The following is a 26277-nucleotide window of genomic DNA, read 5'->3' as shown; positions in this document are numbered from 1 at the left end:
CCATGGAGAGGGACGGAAAAGATGTATTTTTCCTCTCACCAATTGGAAATGAGGCGGTTGTCAAAGCAAGAGAGTGTGCCCCACATGGCTTGTTCAAACAGAAGAATTATCAGGAGGGGGGGATTCATTGGACAAGCCAACGAACAAGCCAACGGGTGCATGCTTCTCTCTCCTCTGACAGCCACCTCGTTTCCAATAAAGGGGGTGGGGAATCCATGCAATTTCCTATCTCTGCATGGATTCCCTGCCCTCGCTCCACGTGCGCGCCAGCCAAAACCTCCCAGAAGGCTTCTGTTGGAAGGCAAGCAGGGGGAGGCACAGCCCAGGGGTGGGATCTTTCCGGTTCCGGGCCCCTGGAAGCTCCAGTACGGGAAGGCACACCAAATTCTTTCAACTGATAAGAGCGTACCGGTCAGAACCGGCTGAAACCCACTTCTGGTATGTATGTGTATACACACACACACACACACACACACACACACACACACACACAGAGTTAAAACAAATGCAATGCAAGAAATAGTGACACTGTCATGAAGATATCTAATATTTTCAGGTAACGTTATGACAGTGTCACTATTCCTTGCCTTGCATTTGTTTTACAACTCCATTATACAACTCCATTTAAACTGAAAACCAAAAACTAAGGGGGAAAAAAACAGATTTCAGACAATATAGCAAAAACAAAAGTCAATTCCCCCCCCCCCCTCGGTTATCTCTTTGGAAGGACAAGTTAAAAATCCCAATTAGCATGCTTTTCTGTTGGTAGAAAAATAACATCTTCATGTATTTTACCTCAGTATTGGAAAGTACACGTTTATTTTTTAAAAGTGTGAGAAATCATAAAGATAATATTTGTATGTAACAACGGACTAAAGAAGTGTATAATTTCAGAGAGATCAAAGTTATAACTACTTTCCAAGTCTTTAAGGTTTTTAGGCAAAGACCTAAGATATCAAAAAAAGCATGTCTGGTTTTTTTAGTGTTTCGCCAAAGCCTGGAAGAAGCAAACTAGTGTCTTTCCTACTCCTAATAATCTAAAGTGCCAAAATATAGCTTGAATGTTTGTGCGGGGGAACATTTTGGGAGGTTTCAAAATTGCAAAATGCAGAAGGACCTCTAATGAATCAAAAAGCAGCACTATATTGCTGAGTCAAGAACTCAGAATGGGAATGGAAATAGGAAATATTTGTGAGGCATACTGATATCATTCTTATTCTTACTATCTAATGCCAAAATGTTCTTCAATCACACAAGTTAATTCCCTTTTTACAACCCTCATTTTACTATTGAAGCATTATGGGCTCAAATGCTGGGGCTTATTTATCTTTGTCTAGGATCAAACAAAATTGTGTGGAACATCCTAGGTGGCACTATATTTACTCCTGTTTCTGGTCCCTTAATTATGACTATAAAAACCCCCAAAACCAGTGCCAAGTATTGGGATATGTTTCTTTAAAATGCAGCTTTTCATAAGAACTTGTAGTTCAATGAGTACATTCTCTCCACCACCTTCAATTAAAATATCAAGTAATAGGTCCTGTAGAAGATTGCTATCTGAAGGACACTTATAAGCCATTCACCTTTTGACTAATTGTTGATGGGCAAGGTAGATAAGTATTCAGAGCTCTTAAACCAGATTCCCATGTTTCGTAGTTTTCCCAAGTTTACTTGGCTTAAAGAATGTACTGATCTTATTTTCAAAGCAAACATTAAAAGCTAATATCAGAACCGAACACATTTCCCTCAACCTATACCTTAAATGTGCTCATTCTTATATTTGTAGCATGCTTATTCCTGGGTGAGCCAACAACCTAAACAAAACACAAATACCCATAAAAGAAGCTTACTGTTATCCAAAGAAAAATGTTCATTACAACTCTTTTGCTTCTTTGCTTAAGAATCAATGATTCTTAAATGGATGAAAGAGATTTTCATGATCATAACATGTCTGACTTATGGACTCTTTCAATAATGTCAATGTGGCACAATATATGAAAGTGAAGAAATACCTAAGTTAATGTTTACTTTAAACATAGATTCATTTAATCTGAACTTACCAATAGATTTTCCAATGATACCTCTTTCTGAAGCAACACTCTTTGCTTTTAGTAGATTAATGGTAGTTTGCCCTAGTTCTTCAATCAAATGTCTTTTTTCCTCAGAAAGCTCATGTAATGTATTCTCTATAAAAATCAGATCAATAATAACATATACGTTGAAAAACTGTGGCACACACAATGCTGTAGTTGATTGTTCTATTATATTTATTCAGTCATTAAATTTCTATAACCATCAAACTCAATCAAATGATTCTGGGCAGCTTAAGATTCTGTGGAAACTTAAATATTAGTATTTGTATTCATAATATTTACAATATTGGTCAATCTATTGTTAGCATTTGAGGCACAAATAACCAGATTCAAATTATCCTACTTTAGACCTATTATGCATTATATACCTATACAGAAAGTTCTACTGCTGGGAAACGTGGGAGGCAATAGGGGGAAAAAAGACAGCCAGAAGCAAGGTGGATGATACCATGATGATAGGTGCACTGCTGATTTGCAAGGCCAGTTTAGGGACAGTTTGTTGTGGAGAGAATAGCTAGAAATGAAAAATGACTACATGGTTCATAATCAGTCATAATCAATATTCACTGCATGTCAATTTTATTTCAAAAACCTTTCATACTTATGAAATTGTCATGTTGCAAAAGAAATTCATTACATATACACAATGAAGGTCCTTTAGTGTCCAAAGCGTGGTTCAGAACATGAAATGATCATTTGGATCAATACAGAATACTCAAAAACAGTTTCAGGTATTAGTCTGGGGTTGTCCCACACACTCCAATTTATCACATACTGGCTTTAAAGGAAAAAGAAATGTGGGAGGGGAGGAGCAGTAACAATTACACTAAATAAGGCAAAATGAAAAGGGAATAGATGCAAATAAACCCATTGCCCTAGCCCCCGCAACATCTTAAAAATATCCTGGAAATAAACATCCTGATACAAAGTCTTTTTCACAGTAGAATATTAGGCCAAAAATAAAACTACTACAGAATAGACATTTACAGAGTTTTTTTTTTAATTCATATTTTTTAATCCCCATTAGGCTAATTATGTTCTTCTTATCTGTCCTTTCAGCTTCAAATGAGTATCTAATTACCAGTTTCATCCATATATCTGTAATGTAGTCATTAAGGTGCTGACATAGAAACCAGAAGACTGCCCTTAAGGCCTCCCATAGACATGAAAGCTGGTCACTCACTCTCCCTCAACTCACCTCACCTCACAGTTGTATTGTGAGAAAATAGGAGACAGAAACAAGAACTATTTACTGCCTTCAGTTAAGTAGTTACACACACAGAGGTAATTTAAAAGTATTGCAGTAATAATAATAATAATAATAATAATAATAATAATAATAATAATAATAATAATAATAATAATAATAATACAACTCTGAGGAGGTTTACCTTGGCGGGGTGGAGGGGCTTGTGTGCTCTAGTGGTCCTAAGGGCTATGCTGAACAGGTGCAACCATATCGGACAGGTCTTAGGTGAAGGGCCAGACAAAATTTGCTCCACAACCCATTCAAACATGGTGAGTACGAGAAAAATGAAATTTATGCCAGCTGAACCGTCACCCGAATTAACAAGGGTTCCTTTGGATGCTATGGCTCCTGGGCATTCTGCGCAAAATGAGCTACAGGGATCAGCTCACTCTGCTAGGCAACCAGGGCATGGAGCTGACAAGCTACTGGAAGAAAAAGCCAAAAAGCCAAAAATCTGGACCAAGGAAGAAAACACCTCTATTATGGAAGCTTACTATCAGTCTGAGCAAGCAAAACGTGATTTTCAAAAACGAATGTATCAGATTTGGAAGGTGAACCACACGGACTGTTGTATCAGTGAACAAAGGCTAATGGACCTTTGTTCTGAGCCACAATTTTTTCACTACAACAGAATTAACAGGAATCGAAGAGAAAGCAACTAATGGTCTGAGTATACCAACAAAGAAGAGTAACATCAAGAATGATTTGCAGACTCAAAAACAAACTGAGGAAGAAAGAGAGGAAGAGACTGCTGAAATGGATGAAGATAAGGAAGCACTGTAGATCAAGCACCAACAGATAGTGCTTAATTAGCTGAGAAAATAGAGCATCAAATGGAAGATGCTGAAGTTTGCCAAAGCTGACCCAAATGAACCGGAAAGAATTGAGAAATGTACTAAAAAAGGTCAATGAGGCTGTGCAAACCATTCAAGCCACTATATTAGCTGAAACAAACCAGCTGATGTATGCAGCAGCCTTCATAACACCAAAGAATTGGATTTGAAAATACAAAAGAACCAAAGAGTTAAGAAGGGGAAGCCTAAGTGGAAAATTCGGTTGGAATTGAAGATCAAAAAATTTTGTGGAGACTTGAGCAACTTGAAGGTCAGCTAAAGAACAAGTAGGTCAAAAGCAGCCTGGAAGCAAGATACAATTTGGAGAATAAGGAGATTGCAGTAGTAATTGAAGAGCTGAAGCAGAGGGTTGTTGCCATTGCTGAAAAGATTAAACGGTATGAAAATCAAGTAACTCTGTTCAAGGAAAACTCACAATTCAGAGCAAATCAGCACCAGTTTTATAAGAGCTTAGAAAGTGGAGATAGATAAACAACAAATGAAAAGTCTGATAAAGAGAAAGCTCTGAAATTCTGGAAAAAAATGTGGGAAAACAACAAGAAACAGAACAGAAATGCAAAATGGATCAAGCAGGTTGAGGATTCTATCGAAGTGCATAAAATGGAAGATGTGAAAATAACAAAAGAAATGGTGCAAAGGCAGTCAAGAAAAGTGAAGAATTGGAGTGCACCTGGACCAGATGAGGTACATGGCTTCTGGTTAAAGGCACTTACAAGTATGCACGGAAGGTTGACAGCCCAAATAAATCAGATCTTAAAAACACCTGAAAATGATGAATGGATGACAACTGGAAGGACATTTTTTTATATTTTTTTTATTTGTGGACAAACATAAAACAAACATAAACACACAAATAAAAACCCTTCTCCAATTACTTACAGTGTGTCGATTGGTAACAAAACTTTTGTGCATTCTCACAATAGTCTTCACTTGCAATTTATATAAAGACTCATATCATCAATCTAATATATATGTATGCAATTGTTATGGTTATTAAACATTCATTTGACTATAGCTGTTATTACGTTCTTTTCATGTAAAATATTCTAAATTTAAAATAAATTTATATTATGGCATTTCATTACATTGTCCTGTATTCATCCAATAGTATTACATATTCTATTCTATATAGAATTGTTTATCTTTTATAAAAAGCTTTTCAACATCCTCTCCATAGTCCTCACTTACAATTTGTATAAAATTTCATATTATCCATCTAGTGTATATATATGCGTTATTTACCATTGTTAATCATTTATTTAGCTATAACTATTATTACTTTATTTTATATATAATATTCTAAATTTAACTTAATTTAACTTAATTTTCATTCTAACATTTCATTTCATCATCCTGTATCCTTCCAATAGTGGTGCATCCTATATCTCTTGCCATTTGTGGCATTTGTATTCTAATTGTTTTCTTGATAAGTCTTATGTGGCACCTTGTTGTTCATTGGCACCTTGTTGTTCATTGCATATCTTGTAAAGACTTGAAACCCTCCATCTGTTCCTTCCATCCGCTTGCGTTTAGTTATCACCGATGCTTCTGCCAGAATTTCTCTCATTGTTTCTGCCAGATTTTCTCTCTTTTCTTCTTCCATGTTTTGAAGTTTGAGATAGAAGTTCCAGTTTGTTAATCTCTCCTTTCAACATTTCACTTCTGTTGTTTCCAACCACGCTCAATTTGCTGTCAATATCAACAATTTTCTTATCACTTTGTTCATACTTTCCTTCAATTTTTTGAACTCAATTCTCAAATTTCATCATCACTTTGTAAATATTCTCAACTCTTCCCTCTATTTTTTCCGTTTTTTGTTCTATGTTCTCCATTCTCTTTTCAATGTTTTCTGTACTTATTTGTATTTTTTGAATTTCTAACATGATATGCAACACTAATTCTTTTTCTTCTTCATGTTGCACCATTCTTCCAAGTTATAAACACTGCCACTAGAACATCCAAGGCTTTTTTGTTAAGCTTCAAACAAGTTCACTATAATCTTTCAAGTCAAGGCTTTCTCTTCACTCCAGTCCAGCTATTGATAGTACTCCAAAAGAGCACTTGCATAAACAATCCGTATTCTTCCCACTATCCCTTTCAATAAACAAAATCAGGAGCCTTGAAATATAAGATATGAGTCAAATGTTCAAAGGGAATAAGAAAAAAAAAACAATGTTTCCAAGCCTCCAGCCTCTAGGTGGCAGTGTTACTTCTTTTTCCTCTGCTTTTACCTCTCTCTTTAAATTCCGAACTTAAGGGGGAAAAAAGTGCTTAAAAGCAAACAATCCAGCCAAGCATTGTAAAAAGAAGAGAAAGAAAATAATAATCCACCAATATGAAAAAAGAAGAAAAATAGAAGAGGGAAAAATGAAACCAGTCCAATTTAAAAAGTAAGAGGCATTTATAAAAGTTCCAGCCATAAAAAAATAAAACAAAATTTAAAAAAAGATAACACAAGTTTAATTCAGGCTTAATTCGTCGCTTGCTCTCTTCTATCTTCAATTTTAATTTTACTCCAAGTCTTTTTGGGTGTTCTCTTTTCTAATAGTAAAATTTATCTCACCATTTCGACACACTCTCTCTCCTGCTTTTCTTCCGTTCAGGGGCTGTCTCAACCTTCTGCAGCTTCAATGGCTGCTTCTCTTTCGCTGAAAAAAGAGCTTCTCCTGGATCAATAAGGGACTTTGCGATGTCCCTGAGATCAGCAGGACATACCCTTCTCTATCACGGTCTCTATGGGACGGTTTAGGTCCAAAAGGACCGTCCAACAGCAAAGATATCGACAGCAACCCTGGAGCTCCAAGATTGCATGTCATGTCATTGCGATGTCAAGTCCCACCTCTCTGGAAGTACATTTTTTATCCAAAAAGCTAAAGATAAAGGAAAGGATCCTGGAAACTATAGGCCAATCACCTGTTTGCCAACAACATAGAAGCTCCTTATTGGTATCATTGAAAACCAAATTTACGGATACTTGAAAAAAAATGACTTACTTCCTAGAGAACAGAAAGGATGCTGCAAAAATTCAAGAGGAACAAAGTATCAACTGCTGATTGACAAGCTAATCCTAAAGAATTCAAAGAAAAGACGAACCAACCTGTTCATGGCTTGGATAGACTATAAGAAAGCATTTGATTCAATTCCCCACAGCTGGATCAAGAAATGCCTGAAAATCTTTGGCATCAGCAGCAACATCCAAAAATTCATGGAAACTTCAATGAACCTCTGGAAAACGAAGCTTATGGCTAATGGAGAAGAACTAGGTAAAGTTGAAATTAAATGAGGCATTTTCCAAGGTGATTCCCTTTCACCCCTACTTTTTATACTCTCATTGCCGCCAATGACAACCATTTTGAAGAAGGTGAACTGTGGATACGAACTTGCAAAGAAAGGACTGAAAAGTTCACACTTGGTGTACAAGGATGATTTGAAGCTGTTTGGTAAAACAAAAGCTGAACTGAATTTATTAATTGAAAGCACAAAACAATTTAACCAAGACATTGGTGTGCAGTTTGGAATTGACAAATGTGCAACAATGGGAACAAAAACAGGCAAGGTCATAGAAGATGATGGAATAGAACTTGAGAATGAAGAAATGAAAAAGGCAGTAAAAACAGAAGAAGGCTTCAAGCACTTGGGGATTTTAGAGGCCTCTGACTTAATACATAATAAAGTCAAGGAATTAACTTCAGCCAAGTACATTCGACGAATTCGCAAGATATTAGTCCAAACTGAGTCGAGGAAACATCATAAAAGCTATAAATACCTGGACTATACCTGTGATTCGATACTCTGCAGGAATAATTGACTGGACTCAGATGGAGTTGGACAATTTGGACAGAAAAACAAGGAAGCTTATGACAATGTATCATGCTTTGCACCCTAAAAGTTGATCAATTATATCTACCAAGAGCAGAGGGTGATCGAGGACTCCTACAAGTAAAGGAGACTGTAGAAGAAAGACACAGCTTGAATGATTACATCCAGAAAAATGAAAACTGACATAACAATAGTTGAAAAGAAAGAAAATATGGTTCATTGACATTGCAATACCTGGTGATGCACAAATTGAAGATAAACAGCAAGAAAAAATCACAAAGTATTGAGACTTGCAAATTGAAGTTGAGCGACTGTGGAAAAAGAAATTGTGTGTTGTCCCGATTGTAATTGGAGCCCTTGGAAAAGGGCCACCTTGCTATTTGGAAATTCTAAATTTACCTGACTTGAACATTCTGATTCTACAAAAAACCCACCCTATTTGGAACAACTTATATCCTCCAACATTACCTTAACAGTTGCTACGTTCTTGGTTAGGACTCGAGCTGTTGAGCTACCAACCAGCCCCAAAAGATGTGAATCTCACCAAAGATTAACCACATTATTATTATTATTTATTATTATTATTATTATTATTATTATTATTATTATTATTATTATTATTATTGCATCAACAGAATTGTATCACAGCGGCCAGTTGTTTCGCCGGATTTGGCATTGATTACTAGTCGGGCCCCACCCAGGGGCCTAGGACGTCGTAACGTATTTTCGTAATATACGTGCACATCCAAGCAGTGCGGCCTTTTGCATTTGACTGATGGTGATTTTGTCAATTTTTAACTGTTTTAAATGTAATTCCAGTGCTTTGGGAATAGCACCCAGTGTGCCGATTACCACTGGAATTACCACTGCTGGTTTGTGCCATAATCGTTGAATTTCAATTTTTAAGTCCTGGTATTTTGCGATTTTTTCATATTCCTTCTCGGCGACCCTGCTATCACCTGGTATTGCGATGTCTATGATTGTAACCTTCTTTTTCTCAACCAGTGTGATGTCTGGTGTATTATGCGCCAGTATTTTATCCGTTTGTATGCGAAAACCCCACAAGATCTTGACCATCTGACCCTCGATGACTTTTTCAGGCTTATGTTCCCACCAGTTTGTTGCTGTTTTAATGTTATAATTTTTGCACAAATTCCAGTGGATCATTTGTGCCACTGAATTGTGCCGCATTTTATAGTCAGTCTGCGCAATTTTTTTGCAGCAGCTGAGTATGTGGTCAACAGTTTCATCAGCCTCTTTGCAAAGTCTACATTTGGCATCATCAGAGGATTTTTCGATTTTGGCCTTAATGGCATTTGTGCGGATAGCTTGTTCTTGTGCAGCCAGGATTAGTGATTGTTTCTTTCTTTAATGTACCTGCTGCTAACCATAACCAAGTTTTTTCACTGTCCACTTTATCTTTTATGTTTTCCAGAAATTGGCCATGCAATGCTTTGTTCTGCCAACTCTCCATTCTTAATTTTATCACATCTTTTCTGTATTCTTGTTTCGTCTGTTGGGCCTTCAATAGATTTTTGTTCTTTACTTTGATTAATAGATGTTCTTGACTTTCTTTTAAATAATCAGCCAGTGCATGTTTTTCTTCTTCAACTATTTGCTTCACTTGTAATAATCCTCTGCCACCTGATTTTCGGGGTAGGTATAGTCTATCAATATCATCACGTGGATGTAAACTGTAGTGCATTGTCATTAGTTTCCTCGTTTTTTGGTCCAAAATGTCTATTATTATTATTATTATTATTATTATTATTATTATTATTATTATTATTATTATTATTATTATTATTATTATTATCATCATCATCATCACCATCACCATCACCATCACCATCATTATCATTATTATATACTTTATTCATTAAACATGAAGCTCAGCCAACTGAATATTCAAAAATGCATTACAAATACCAGTGACTGGTGCTAAGGGTTGATACAATTTGTTGCCAGCGTCCTAGGTAGCCGTGTGGTTTCGATGGCCAGGTTGCAGAGCAGTTTTTTGCAGTTCCGCTGGTGTTATTGCACAAAGCTGAAATTTGTTGATGTATTTTGCAAAATTCTTGGAAATGGTGCCAAGTGCCTCGATGACAATGGGTATCACTGTTACATGCTTCATCCATAGCCGTGTAGTTTCGATGGCCAGGTTGCGATATTTCATTATTTTTTCTAGTTCTTTTTCTTCGATTCTGGCATCTCCAGGAACAGCGATATCAATAAACTGTACACTTTGGCCCTCTATAACCGTAGTATCTGGCGTGTTGTACTCCAAATGACGATCAGTTTGTATTCGAAAGTCCCACAAGATCTTCACCTTCTCAATTCGATAACATTTTCTATTTTATGTTCCCATGACTTTCCGGATACAGGTAAATCATATTTTTTATATAATGACCAGTGGGTTAATTTAGCAACTTGGTCATGTCTAGCTTTGTAATCAGTTTGTGCGATTTTGCTGCATTTACATATTAAATGTGAAACAGTTTCGACTTTGTTATTGCAAAGTCAGCAGTTTGGATTGTCAGTGGATTTTTGTATCTTCCCTTTCATGGCATTAGTTTGTAGTGCTTGTTCTTGAGCAGCCAGTATTAAACCTTCCGTTTCTTTCTTGATAGTTCACATCTTAAGCCATGTCCATGTCAAGTTGTCATCACATTTTCCTTCAATGTTTTTCAGGCGCTGTCCATGCAAAGCTTTGGTTTTACATCTATTTAATCTGTCATCCATCTGCTTTCCTTTTATTCTGCCTTTGTTTCTGTTGTTTTTATGCTGTTCTCAGTTTTCACAGCCTGCAGCAATTTCTCTGTACTTTGGCTCACAAATATTCAAACTTCGTTTTTCTTCTTCTACAGTTTGATGGATTTACAATAGCCCCCTGCCCCCTATTTTTCTTGGCAGGTTCAACCTGTCGATGTCACTTCATGGATGTAAAGCGTGGTACATATTCAAAAGTTTGCATGTTTTCTGGTCCAGGTTTTCCAGTTCAGCCAGAGTCCAGTTGATGATTCCAGCTGAGTAGCGTATCACTGGAACTGCCCATGTATTAATGGCTTTAATTATGTTTCCAGCATTCAGCTTTGATTTTAATATTTTGCAGACCCTTCTGATATATTCCTTTTGCATTGACTCTTTCACTTTTCTGATGGTATCTGCTTCCAATATGCCTAGTACTTGTAACCATCATCCTTTGCTAATGTTTTCACTATATTTCTATTTCCCAGTTCTATTCCTTCTGTTTTTTCCATTTTTCTTCACCATATGGATAATATAGCAGATTTTTCAAGGCCAAAGTTCATTTTGATGTCACTGCTGAATAGTTGAACTGTGTTGAGTATTGATTTAAGTTCAGTGCGGCTTTTTGCATACATTTTTAAGTCATCCATGTATAGTAGATGGTTTATCTTGCCATGTTGGCTTGAGATTGGGTATCCCCGTTTTGTGATTCATAGGATTATTGTCAGTGGAATTAATGCAATGTTGAACAGTAGTGGCGAAAGTGAATCCCCTTGGAAGATTCCTTGTCTGATGTTGACTTCACCAATGTTCTCCCCATTTGTTGTTAGAACTGTTTTCCATTTTTGCATATTTGCTTTCAAAAATGTACAGATATTTTTGCTGATTTCAAAGTTTTCCAGACAGGTGTTAATCCAGCTGTGGGGTATTGAGTCAAATTCCTTCTTGTAATCAATCCATGCCATATTTAAATTTGTTTTTCTTATGATTTTATTTATCTTATTATTTATTGTCTTATTATTATTATATACTTTATTCATTAAACATGAAACTCAGCCAACTGAACATTCAAAAATGCATTACAAATATCAGTGACTGGTGCTAATGGTTGACACGCTTTACTGCCAGCTTCCTAGGTAGCCGTGTGGTTTCGATGGCCAGGTTGCGATTTTTTCTAGTTCTTTTTCTTCAACTCTGGCATCTCCAGGAACAGTGATATCAATAAACTGTACACTTCGGCCCTCTACAACCGTGATATCGGGCGTGTTGTGTTCCAAATGACGATCCGTTTGTATTCGAAAGTCCCAAAGATCTTCACCTTCTCATTTTCGATAACTTTTTCCACTTTATGTTCCCATGACTTTCTGGATACAGATAAATCATATTTTTTACATAATGACCATTAGATTAATTTAGCAACTCGGTCATGTCTAGCTTTCTAATCAGTTTGTGCAATTTTGCTGCATTCACATATTAAATGTGAAACAGTTTCGACTTTGTTATTGCAGTGGTTCGGCTCCTACCTCTCTGACCGGACGCAATGTGTGTTGGCAGGGGGCAGAGATCGACCCTGAGGTCACTCACTTGTGGGGTGCCGCAGGGGTCGGTCCTCTCGCCCCTTCTGTTCAACACATATGTGAAGCCACTGGGTGAGATCATCCGTGGCTTTGGGGTTGGATACCATCTGTACGCTGATGACACTCAGCTGTACATTTCCACCCCAAACCACCCCAACGAGGCTGTCGAAATGATGTCCAGGTGTTTGGAAGCCGTCCGGGTCTGGATGGGGGACAACAGACTCAAGCTTAACCCCTCCAAGACCGAGTGGCTGTGGTTACCGGCACCTCGGTTCAACCAGTTGATCCCATCACTGGCCATAGGGGGCGAACAATTGCCCCCTGTGGAACGGGCGCGCAATTTGGGCGTCCTCCTAGATGCCCGGCTGTCGATGGATGACCATGTAGCGGCCGTGGCAAAGGGGGCGTTCCACCAGGTTCGCCTGGTGCGCCAATTGCGCCCCCTATTGGACCGGGATGCCTTACGCACAGTCACTCATGCGCTGGCGACATCTCGTCTGGACTACTGCAACGCTCTCTACATGGGGCTCCCCTTGGGATGTACCCGAAGACTACAGCTAGTTCAGAATGCGGCCGCGCGGGCCATCATGGGGAGTACTAGGTACTCCCACATAACACCTCTCCTGCGCGAGCTGCACTGGCTGCCTGTGGTTTTTCGGGTGCGTTTCAAGGTGTTGATTACCATCTTCAAAGCGCTCCATGGCACAGGACCTAGCTACCTGCGGGATCGCATCCTACCACATACATCCCTGCGACCAATTTGCTCTCACAGGGAGGGACTCCTCCGGGTGCCGTCCACCAAGCAATGCCAACGGATGGCGCCTAGGAGTAGAGCCTTCTCTGTGATGGGCCCAACCCTCTGGAATGACCTCCCCCCCGATATTAGAACTACTACCGACTTCCGCTCCTTCCGACAAAAACTTAAGACTCACCTGTTCCGATTAGCCGGCCTGGCCCACTTATAGTTCTACTCTTACCTCCTGGCGGATATTTTATTTTGGGATAGTTTTTAGGGTAAATGTTTTTATAATTTTTAAAATTTTAATCTAACTTAACTAAATTGTACAGTGAACCATTACTACCTCCTCCAGTCCTATATTTAATTTATTTATTTTGTATTTATACCATGTATATTTATTGTTTAATTATTTTAATATGACTGTACACCGCCCCGAGTCTCTTTTGAGAGAGGGGCGGTCTAGAAATTGAATAAAATAAGAATAAAGTAAAGTAAAGTCGGCAGTTTGGATTGTCAGTGGATTTTTGTATCTTATTATTATTTTGTATATTATTGTTATTATTGTTATTATTGTTATTATTGTTGTTATTGTTGTTATTGTTGTTATTGTTATTATTATTATTATTATTATTATTATTATTATTACTACTACTACTACTACTACTACTACTACTTTATATATACTTTATTAATTAAACATCAATCTCAGCCAACTGAACATTCAAAAATGCATTACAAATACCAGTGACTAGTGCTAATGATTGATACGGTTTGCTGCCAGCGTCCTAGGTATTAACCAAGTACCTTCTTAAAGTATAAGATGTTCCGAGTAGCGCAGTTTTTTGCAGTTCTGCTGGTGTTATTGCAAGAAGCTGCAATTTGTTGATGTATCTTGCAAAATTCTTGGACATGATGCCAAGTGTCCCGATGACAATGGGTATCACTGTTACATGCTTCATCCATAGCCGTGTAGTTTCGATGGCCAGGTTGCGATATTTCATTATTTTTTTTAGTTCTTTTTCTTCGACTCTGGCATCTCCAGGAACAGCGATATCAATAAACTGTACATTTTGGCCCTCTACAACCATGATATCTGGTGTGTTGTACTCCAAATGACAATCCGTTTCTTTTGAAAATCACACAAGATTTTCACCTTCTCATTTATTGTTGTTGTTGTTGTTGTTTTTGTTGTTGTTGTTGTTCTGCATTATTTAATTTTGCTTATAGAACTAAACAAGCCAACTATTGTAACCTTTCCCCATAGGGAAGATATACTGAACCTGCTGTTTTTATTAAAAGTGCAGTGTACAATTCTTGATTTAGCCCTACAAACCTCTCAATTGCTTAGAAAATAATCCTATACTTAGATTTCTTGGTTGTTTCCTTGCACGCATTTCATTACCCAAACTAGATAATATCATCAGTTCTGTTCAATCCGTCATTTCAATACTGAGCTACAGATATTCTCTTTTATTGATACTTATTGATACTTATTGATACTTATTGATACTTACTCCTTGAATTTGGAATACAGTCTCAGTTCTTACTGCCTTCTTTAAAAATTGTTTTGTATTAAAATTCTATTTAATAGTGGGAAATAATTAAAAGAAAGAGCTATGGAGTTTTAAAAAAAAAAATATTTAATACATACCACTGACACTGCCAGGATGGACAGCTGCAGAAGCTGAAGCTTCAACTAGTTCTTTCTGAACAAATTCAAGCTTTCCCAGTATTTCTTCTCTTTTTCCAGATAACTCATATAATTCTCTTTCTGTAACACATTAATATTTGAAAAAACACATCAAAGCTATTATTACATTTGAAGTTGCATTAACTATTAAAGCAGCTCTTGGGTTTACAGAGGACGTGGAAGGTGAGATAACCAGAGTTTACGTCACCTTTTGAGTTTACCCTTTTTTTGAGCAAATATCTACAATTAATTATATATGAAGTTTTAGCTTGGGTAATTCAGAAGAAAGCCAGAATAAGAGAAATGGAAAGCCTTGTAAATTATCTGGAACTCCTGGAAATAAACTAATTACAATACTACATCAGCATACCTGAAGATTGTGTCACAATGTATGGGCTTTAACGCTCAATTTGAAGATTACAACTTAACATAAAGAAATTAGAAAATTGTGAAATTTGCTGTCTAAATTAGACCCTGTTCCAGGAATATTACCAAGCAAAAATTTCCGGTTTCAACCTATACTTTTAACTAATAGCCCTCTCTTTGTAATGCTTCTGTAAGTTCTTATTGAAAGCTGTTTATAAACTGAGTTGATGAACAAAAGACTAAGATATCAAAACAATGGTCCTCGCTAGAGAATTCTACAAAAAAAGAGGGATTCTGTTCAGTAACTGAAGATGTGTACATTAGATTTCAAAAGCAGTAAAAAAAATTATCATTTTTTTTCTCCAGGGGTGTATCCCTAGTAAACTCTAGTGATCAGGCAGTGACACAAAAGAAAATGGAAACTAAAATAACACATCATGGGAATGGTCTTTTCATTCCTATCACTCTTGTAGAGATATTACCAATATCAGAGATAAGAGGATTTCCAAAATTCCAAATATTGCTGAGGAAATAGTTATTATTGAGAGACAACTAAACTCAAAGATTACAGGAAAATACATGGATAATAGCCTAATTGTGATATACCGTATTTTTCGAATTATAAGACGCACCTTTTTCCCTCAGAAAAGAGGCTGAAAATCTGGGTGTGTCCTATACACTGAATACAGCATTTTTTGCCTCCCGAAACCCCACCACCTTCACCAAAATGGCAGTGCATAGCTTTTAGGAGGCTTTCAGAGAGCTCCTGGGGGCCGAGAAGGACAGAAATGAGCAAAAACCGTGCTCCCTCCCTCCCCCGCAGCCACAGGAGCACTCTATAAGTCTCCTAAAGGCTATCCATGCCCTTTTTCGGGGGGGGGGGAAACGGGCCAATTTTCACAAAAAATGGGATGTTGGTTCTTACCTGATACACCCCTTCTCCGGGCAAGTGGAGACAGCGATCATGCCTGGGTAAACTCAGTCAGTAACCAATAGAACTGAGTCTACCAAAGTGATATCATCATCTCTGTGGAGCATGCTCCCGCTTTTCTTGACGAAGGAGATAAGTAGACTGCTGTGCTGTGAACAATCACTTTCCTTTCGGTGACTATACAACATGCTCCCAGATCCTCCCTGCGAGGTAGGCCAGGATCCTAAGGGTGGGGACGACCGCTGTCTCCACCTGCCCGGAGAAGGGGCGTATCAGTTGGTTCTTAAACGCCCCATTCTCCCAAGTTGGTGGAGACAGCGGTCATGCATGGGATATACCAAAGCTGGTATGTCCCCGGGAGGACATGAGACTGGCCTAGGAGCTGGAAGAAGGTAGAACCTGTTGGAGGACCCGGCTCCCGAAGGCTGCATTTGCTGATGCATATCTGTCCACCTTGTAATGTCGTATAAACAAATTAGGGGTAGACCAGGTAGCTGCCTTGCAGATTTCCTCCACCGAGGCCTACCGCGCCCATGCCGCTGACGTAGCCACACTTCTCATGGAGTGAGCAATAATGTTAGGTGGAGGAGTGAGATGGTGCGTGCTGTAAGCTTGAGCAATGGCCGACCTGATCCATCATCCAATCATGGATGGAGAAGCTTTCAGCCCCTTGTTGGTAGGGTGGAAGGACACAAAGAGGGCTTCGCTGCGTCTGAAGACTGCCGTCTTGGCGATGTAAATCTTTAGCGCCCGCCTGACGTCTATTTTGTGCCATTTGTGCTCCAGCCTGTGAGATGGAGCAGGGCAGAAATTTGGAAGAGTGAGGTCTAGCGAGCGATGGAATGATGAGTTCACTTTTGGGATAAAGGTTGGATCGATGTGATCCAACCCGGTCTGGGTGAAACACACACAAGTCCGATCAGATAGAAAGGGCCGCCAGCTCTGAAACCCACCATGCCAATGTTTTGGCCACCAGAAAGGCCGTCTTAAGTGTGAGGTGATGTACGGTTGCCAACCTGAGAGGTTAAAAGGGCGGGTCAGTAAGGAAGTCCAGGACTTTGGTCAGATCCCAGGAGGGAAAACGGTGAATGACTGGAGGGCAGAGATTGGATGTGCCTTTAATGAATCTGCGGACGTGAGGGTGCAGTGAGTGGGGCTCATCACGGTGAAGAGATAGAGCAGAAGAGAGAGCCTACACCTGCCACCTTAAGATGTTCGGTGAAAGTCCCTTATCAAGACCTTGTTGCAGAAAGTCCAGAAGTTGGGACACTGAAGCCTTCAGAGGGTCTACCCCTCGGGCTCGACACCAATAGGAAAATAATAATCTTTTTTGCAAGACCTGAATTTCTCAGAAAGCACAGTTGCAAAAGGCAAAGCTGAAAAGACTGTTCAGTACAGATAATCCTCAATTTACAACAGTTCATTAAGTGACCTTTCAGTTACAATGGCACTGAAGAATGTAACTTATGACCATTTTTCAGAGTTTTGACCTTTGCTGCATCCCCATGATCATGTGATTAAAATTCAGATGCTGGAAAATTGGTTCATATTTATGACCGGTGTTGTGTCTCAAGGTCAGGGGATCACCTTTTGCAGCCTTCTCACAAGCAAACTCAATGGGAAAACAAGATTCACTATCAACCGGGTTATTACTTTATCAGTTGTGGTGATTTCCTTAACAACTATGGAAAGAAAGGTTGTAAAATGGCAAAAAACCTCACTGAACAAATGTTTTACTTATCAACAAAAATGTTGGTCTCAATTATGATCCTAAATCGAGGACTGTATTCTGATTCTGAGGAAAGCAATTGTTATGCTTTGCTGACATCTGGTGGCTTGACATGATCTTATCAACAGCAACTATAATCCATGAGTTCCCAGTCTGATAGATCTGGTAGAGGAAGAAGGTAGCTAGCTAAGAACTGGCCACAGGATAGCTTATGTTCAAGGACAACTAGTCTCCTTCATTGTATTAATCTGGCAATAGAGCTGATTGGGATAGGGTTTATTCCTTTGCTCCTTCCATACATATAAGTCTTCAAATTCTTCAAAAGTCCCAATAAAGGAAGCCACATAGCTCTCTGAGTCAAAAACTTTCAATTATATTATTTCAATACTTTTACTGACTTGTTAATCTTGTTTCCTGCTTTCTTCTCAATTTCTGCCATTGTTAAATAGAACAAAAGCAAGAGAGGACAAAAGTGAAAAGGTAAACAATAAGCTTTTAAAAACTCAAAATATTTGTTTGTTTGTTTAAAATTTATTTGCCACCATCTTGCCATGGGGCTATTCTATGCAATTTACCGTAAGAATTGTAATTATAACAATAGTAAATAATGAAACAATAAAAATAAATAATGAAAATACAGCAAAATAAATTTAAAAATAGGCAGGGAAGGAATAGGATGTGCAGGAGGGGGCAGAGTTGTCTGCTATTAGTCTAATAGCCTTAACCTATGAAGAATTACCTTTAGAAGTAAGTTAAATATTTAGGTGAAAAAGGAAAAAAGAATGAGTAAGGTTTGCAATTACTATTTGTTTTAATGAGAAAAGACAAAATGATCTTGGATATGGTCATGGAATTAAATCAGTGAGGTTTCATCAGAAGGAAGAGCAATTCTCTGTCACTTGATTTTCTACCTATATAGTTCAGATGGTGTTCATTTGGACAATAGAACGTGTTTTGTCCTCCTTTTCATTGTAAAAAAGTTGGTCACCTTAATGTTATCCCCAAATGATCAGCTTCAATTCAGAAGTGCTATATGCTTAATAAATTCTTGAAAATTCATAATATAATTTATTTTCTACTTACCATCAGGATGCAGAATAGAAACACCTTCAGATGTAAATTCTGTTTGTATTTCATGCATAATTGTGTCTAGATTTTCCATGAGAGATCTTCTTTGGTTGGTTAGTTCCTGTAGCTTATAATCTAGAAATATTATATATAACTTCATAAAAATCATATATTTTGAAATCAGTATATTAACCTCTATCACAATTTCTATCAATTATCATATGTAAATGATATTTGCTTTTGGTTCAGTGCAATGGTGGGTTCCGGCAGAAACTACTGGAACCAGCAGAGCCAGTATGCTCAGGGGCACGCCGTGCATGCTCTGTGGGTGCGCACATGCACAGTATAACTAAAATTTATCTGAGCATGCACAGAAACAAAAAACAAGATGGCAGCGCTGGTTCAGAGGTATGGCAGACCTGAATCACTGCTGGTTCCAGCAACCCAGGCCACCAAGCTACTACCGGTTCAGGCCAAACTGGTCCAAAGTGGTAAGAACCCACCACTGGTTCAGTGGTTATTTCATCTTGATGGATGCTTTTTCATGATCTTAATAATACATTTTCTTGTTATTTTTCCAGACATCATAAAAAGATCATTAATTCTCTTTTTTGTGTTACATTTCTGTCATTCTGTCCTTGGCCTTTCTTCAGGGGTAAAATGCTACCATTTCAGGCCGGTTCACTCGAACCAGTAGTAAAAAAAATGCTTTAATTGTTTTTTTAAAGTTCCGATGATCAGCTCTGTGACAATCAGCTGTGCCAGGCAATCAAAGGAACTTTTTTTTATTTTTTGAAGCATTTTTTTTACTACGGATCAGCTATGCTGACTGTCTGTGAGGTTCCTACTTGTTTCAGGGGACATTTTGTGTGAAGTCCAGCTGCTTTTACATTGTGTATGTATATTGTGCAGCCATGCCCACCGGGTTACATGACCACCACGCCATGCCTGTTCGGTCATATGACTGCCATGACCCCCAGTCACCTGACCACCAAGCTATGCCTAACAAGCCACACCCACAGAAATGGTAGGGATTTTTTTTTTAATTTTATCACTGCCTTTCTTAATTCATTATGGCAGTCTGCATTCAATCAACATGCATCTTTATTACCCAACCTTTTCATCTTCTTTGTTTTTACTTCACAATACAATACGTTGCTTAGAAAACTGCTTGAATCTTTTCCCTTTTTGAAATTTTGGAAATACTTTTCCTACTTTAATTTTCTTTACGTGGTTCATTTTTATTTGTATGTAACTACATCAATTCCTTAAATATATCTCATTGATGATTATTCTAACTATATCAGTACTGAATTATTTAAATCTCTTTATACTATAAATATAGGACTTTCTTTGCAAAACTTATCTGTCACATTCACTTATCCAATTAAAATCTTATTAACTCCTCAATTTTTCCAGTTTTTATTTATGTACTTATTTATTACATTTGTATCCCACCTTCCCTCTAGGAAATTACCACAGTGAACGTATTAACTCATTCAACTTTCTCATACCAACTTTGTAACCTGTGAGATATGGGCTGAGACAAAGTAACTGGTTCACAATTACTCAATCAATTCTATCATTAAAATGGTTTTTAATATGTATTTTCCCAAATTAACCCAACTATACACTAGACTAACTCTTTCGCATTTCAGCCCTCATTAATAGTATGATTTCCCCCTTACTGTTGTATCTATGGACTTTTGTCTTTTACTAAATAATTCTTCAATATTTTTTCTCTAAATCTGCAATAGGTGCATAATTTGCATAATTTATGTTTTCTGCTTGTATTCTAGTTTAGATGTTGCAGCAGATGATGTCATACTTTGGTTATAACTAAGTTAAACTTAATAATATATTTTTATTATCATTACCACTCTATTCTTTATAAACTCTTCCTTTGAAAATTTATTATATTATAAACTAGATGTCATGGGTGGGTGGATGGGTGGGTGGGTGGGTGGATGGATGGATGGATGGATAGATGATAGATAAATAGATAGATAGATAGATAGATAGATAGATAGATAGATAGATAGATAGATGGATGGATGGATGGATGGATGGATGGATGGATTTTCTTCACTCATCCCTCCCAGGAGCAAACCCCCACCTCTTCCCCATAGCAGTTAGAAGTGGGATGAAAACCTATTTCTTTAGCCATTAAAAGCATTATGTTATGGAGATTCTCAGTCATCCAAGTCATGGTTGTCCCAAAGGCGCTTTTTCAAGAGGCAACTGGACTTTCTGGTTTTTCTTTGAAGCCACTTCGCTTCTCATCCAAAAAGTTGCTTCAGCTCAGCTTCTTCAGAGCTGAAGAAGCTTCTTGGATGAGAAATGTCGCAAAAGAAGCAAAATGTCTTCAAAGAAAAATCAGAACGTTCAGTTGCCTCCTGAAAAAGCACCTTTGGGACATTAAAATCATTAGTTAAAGATACTTAGAAGCTTCACCATTATCCACATTCATTTTTGTTTGCCTGTTGCTTGAATGCTGAAATTGCAATTAAAAACAGTAAGTGAGGTACAAATGTTGTCCTTAAGTAAGCAGGCTTATAAAACCATGTTTTCCTCTTCGGTATAACTCTTTGTATCTTTTAACTCACAGTTTCTCATCTCCAGTTACCAAATGAAGACACTACATCTCTATTGTGAATGCCTTTGTTCAGTTTCCTGTATTCCCATGAACGAAAAAACAAAACACCCTCCTGGAATGATACTATTACAACCAATATCTGTAATACTGAGATAGATGTATCACTGGTCCAACTAATATAAAGAAATTCCTATATTCCTAAATGTTTGATATTGTTGTTCACATAATACAAAAACCAAGATACATACCACTGATGCTGCCTTGCTGGCTAATTGCAAGAGCCCTAGCATCCTGTAGCACTTTTTCATTTGATTCCATCTTTTCTAGTAGCTCTTCCTGCTTCATAAACAATTCATGTAATTCTCTTTCTGAAAGAAGAAATATTTTTTCACTCATCTCTTGAGAAACATTTTAGAAGTTATGAATTTATGTATCATTTTAAATATTTTAAACTGTGAATTATTATTCAGAATGAAATAAACATAATGAACATTATAACATAGTAACATACAAAACTTCCTAAAAACCAACAAGGCAGATTCATATCATAATTATCATATTTAGACAAATTCACATATAGTACAATAATTGCTAAGTCTTAAAACAGCACCCAATGCATCAAGAAGTTTAGTTCTTGGTTTGGTTTGGTTTTCTTTAAAAATGTTACATTATTATGAGACATACATATTACATACATTATTTTGAAAAATTGGTATTTATAGCATTGACTAGACATTATTAATGCTGTAGTGTTTAGATAACTTAAAACCTTAAAGATAAAAATATGACATTAACTATAATCTTAAATGTTGATATTAGGAATTATGAACATAAAATTATTTATATGTTATATTCAAAGCTGAGTATAATCTAATAATCATGGCCTTTAATTTTGAAAACATATTAATTTAATTCATAAGCATGCTAAATCCTTGATTATTTTTATGAGAAATCATTAGAGGCAATAAATTATTATATAAATAAAATCTTGAAAAACAACAAATAAGAATTAGAATAAGAAATGGAGTGAGAAGAATATACACTGATTCCAGATTTGTTTAAAGTGTACACTGAGTTTATAATAAGAATGTTATGGTTCAAAGAAAGATGACAACTATAATCAGATATAAAACTTGAATAATAAAAGTTCTCACAGAGAATTGTCATCACTTCAAACTTCCAAAAGAGCACTAACATTTGAGGTACAAAAATAACATTAGCTAGATTAATTAAACATCATTCTCCTACAAGAGCTGCACTGGTTTTTGATTTGCTTCTGAGTCCAATTCAAGGGGCTGGTTGTCACTTTTAAAGACCTACATGTACTTCTCAATTTATGACCACAATTGAACTCATAATTTATGTTGCTAAGAGACAATTGTGAAGTGATTTTTGCCCCATTTTGCAATCTTTCTTCCCACAGTTGCTAGATGAATCACTGCAGTTAAGTCAATAACACAGTTGTTAAGTGAATCTAACTTCCCCATTGACTTTACCTGACAGAAGGTCCCAAAAGGTGAACATATGACCCTGGAATTCTGCAACTGCCATAAATCCATGCCTGTTGCAAAACATCCTAATTTTGATCATGTGACCATGGGGAAGGTGCAACAGTCATAAGTGTGAAAACTTTTCATAAATCACCTTTTCAAGGCTTTGTAACTTCAAATGTTCACTATATGAATGGTTGTAAGTCAAGGACTATCTGGACATGGCTTGGGATCATAGGTTATTTGAAGGACCATCTTTTCCCAGTCACAGATACCTATGAGAATGGATGGGCAGAGAATGCTATGGGTTTCTTCTCCTAAAGAGATATATCTAGCAGGTTCAAGAAGAAGGGAGCTTCCTCCTTCTAGAACATCTCCTCAAGGACCTGAAGAGCTGGTTTTGCCGACAGGCCTAAGGAACCCAAAGTGGGATGAAGCCCATCAAGTTGCTTATTTGATTGACTGATTGTTGTTGCCAGGGAGATAGAGCTCATTACTTTTTACTGATTTTATATTGGGTTTTTATCTTTGTAAGCTGCCTTGAGTCACTGAAAGCAAGTTGGGTAGCCATATTTTTTTTATTAAATAAATAAGTATATGAGGTAATAAGGCAATGACATAGATCTCTTACAGAAATAACCTTTATCACACAAGATCATGAAAGATGTGAATCAGCTCTACTAATCAAAATGAAAATCATTACTCTAGTAATGGGTGAAAGGTGGCTACTCAAACATGGATCTGAAATTATCACTAAAAAAAGGAGAAATCAGTAACTCATGACTACTTGAGACTGATTGCCCCCCCCCCCCCACTTAAGGAAAAGCTCACCCAGCATAAACTCACATCTTTTGCTCATGTCATGCAAGATAATGATGGACCAGGAAAATCATTTGCTTTATAAGTTTGAAAGAAAAATTAGGGAAAACCAAAAATCTAGCTAGATAAATGGGATTATTTTTCCCTCATCATCTTTTAGTTGGTATATCATTCTTTTTTCTCTTTCATTCTTCAAACTGTATGCCAACCATCGTCCAGGTTTGTTGGCTTGTTCAAAATAATTTTGTTTGGCCGCTTTAATTTTCTGTGCTAATTCTTTTTGAGTTATTAAGTTGATTTTATGTTTTATCATCTCTCTTTTTTCTTTTTTAATTTTATTCTCTGGGTCTTTCTGTAATTCAGCTTCGGCTTCCTTAAGTTCTTTTTGCATACATTCTTGTTTCTCTTTTTGTTTTCTAATTTTTCTCGCAATGTAGGCAATCATGAGGCCTCTTGTGTATGCTTTCATAGTGTCCCCGAGAATTTGAATTGAGGTGTCTTCTTTTTTATTTATTCTAAAGAATAGTTTTAATTCTTTCTCCAGCATTTGAGTGTATTCTATTTCATTTACAATATTTGAGTTCATCATCCATCTTTTACTTCTTTTTTGGCCTTTCCATCTTAATTTTATTGGGTTATGGTCTGCCCATTTATTTGCTTCAATTTCAATTTCCTCTAATTGATTACATAGACCAGATGATATCCAGGCCATGTAATTATTGATAATAAAAGGTATATTGCTTTCTTGTTTTGTGCCTTTCTCTCCAAATATCATGTAGTTTATATTCCATTGTCATCTCAAAAAAGGATTTAGATAACATATTTTTTTGTTTTATTTTTTCTTTTGGTTTCATAGTCCATTTTTTAATCCACTATTGTGTTATAATCCCCAATTATCAAATATTTTTATATTCTAGTTCATTCATTTTGTGTAGTTTCCTATAGAATTCCTCTTGCTTCTGATTTGGTGCATATATCACTATTAATAATATCGGTTTTTCTGTTATCTCTAATTCAATCATTAGAATCCTGCCTTCTTCATCAGAATAGACTGCTTTGGAGTTTATTTTTTCCTTTATATGAGTTGCTATCCCTCTTTTTTTTATCTCCCAGAGCTGTATATAATTTCCCTAATTTTTTTGTTTTCCAGTAAATTAATATGCTCCCTTTTAATATGCACTCCCTTTTAATATGTACTTCCTGTATACAGATTATATCTGCCTTCAGTTTCCTCAGTTTGTTAAACATCTGTGCTCTGGTGCATTCACTCCATTCAAGTTTATCAAGATAGCTGTTATTTCCTGATCCATCTTTAGATGTGGTGTTTTTTATTGCTTCTGGTTTGCATCGGACTTTTCCCTCTCGCGCTGTCCCTTCCCGCTCTCTCTCTTTTTTGCCTCTGTTCTTCTTTTTTGTTTCTTTCCTTGACTTCTGATGTTTCTTCTTCTTAGCTTCTACTTTCTAGGTCCTCTTTACTTCCTTGTTCTTCTTCCCATGTGCAGTATTTTTTGTAGAATTCCTGCGCTTCTTCTATATTCTCTATTTTATATCTTTTCCCTTGGCAAGAGAACAATATCCCTTCTGGTACCAACCACCTGTACATTATTCTGTTTTTATTTAATTGATTAGTTAAGAATTGGTACTGTCTACATTGTTCCCGTACTCTCTGATGTGTTTGAGCGTAATCAGCTCTTTTCCCTTGAATGTTATCATCCCTTCTCTGGTTTTTTTGTACACTTCATCTCTAGTTGTTTTTTTGGCAAATATTACATGCACTTCTCTCAGTAGCCTATATCTTCTGGCATAATTAGTATGCACACGGTAAGCCTCATCAATGTCTCCTCTCAACTCTTGCTCCTTTCTCTGTAAAATTTCGGCGAAGATTTCGATCATTTTTCCTTTCAGGTCTTCCTCTTTTTCTTCCACTATGTTTTGGAATCTTAGATAGAATGAAGCTCTTTCATTCTCAAGTCGGAGTATTGATAATTCTAATTCTTTATTGACTTGTAAATATTTCAACTCCATTTTTTCCATCTTCTGGTCTGTTCGTTCAATTTTTTTTTTCAATGTTCTGAATTTTCTGTTCGTTGATTGCTAAAGCATTCTGTATCGTTTCAAATTTGTCATCCATGTTTTTGATATTTCCTTTCAATTCTCCCATTTTGTTTTTGATTTCTTCATGGTTCCTCCTTGTCTCTTCGTGATTTGTAGCCACTGCTTCTTGGTTTTTCGTCAATGTCTCTTGTATCATCTGGAGCATCAATTGCAAACTCTGCACTGTTTCTGCTGGTCCCGTTGGTCCTGTCATCGTTCTGCCTTTCTCCAGCCCCAATGAGCTCTTGGTTGATCTTTGATTTGAGGGCGAGGATGTTGCTGAAGCAGGATTGGATGCTGTTTTTTCCCTGACTTTGCTAAGGTAGTATTAGTTGCCATTTTTATCCCTCTATTTATCCTCGCCCACAGTTGCCTACAGATTCTATTTTACTTCTACCTTATCAGCAATATCAGT

At 37.0% G+C, this 26277-nt stretch overlaps 1 protein-coding gene across 11 annotated transcripts in view; it reads right to left on the bottom strand.

Moving 5' to 3' along the window:
- The window catches only part of CCDC7 (coiled-coil domain containing 7), a 301313-nt gene that overhangs the window by 114854 nt on the left and 160182 nt on the right, over positions 1 to 26277 (bottom strand). For 10 of the 11 annotated variants that reach the window (XM_081970140.1, XM_081970145.1, XM_081970146.1 and 7 more), the window contains 4 exons: positions 21708 to 21827; positions 18879 to 18998; positions 14731 to 14850; positions 2061 to 2186 (listed from right to left, as the gene is read on the bottom strand). In XM_081970140.1, coding sequence (XP_081826266.1) covers positions 2061 to 2186; positions 14731 to 14850; positions 18879 to 18998; positions 21708 to 21827 — 486 coding nt within the window. The remainder of the gene's footprint in view (positions 1 to 2060; positions 2187 to 14730; positions 14851 to 18878; positions 18999 to 21707; positions 21828 to 26277) is intronic. The other variant, XM_081970141.1, reaches the window with a different exon arrangement.

This window comes from Natrix helvetica (genome assembly GCF_964273705.1).
Source record: "Natrix helvetica genome assembly, chromosome: Z".
NCBI lineage: Eukaryota > Metazoa > Chordata > Lepidosauria > Squamata > Natricidae > Natrix > Natrix helvetica.
This window is presented reverse-complemented; position numbering and strand designations above follow the sequence as displayed.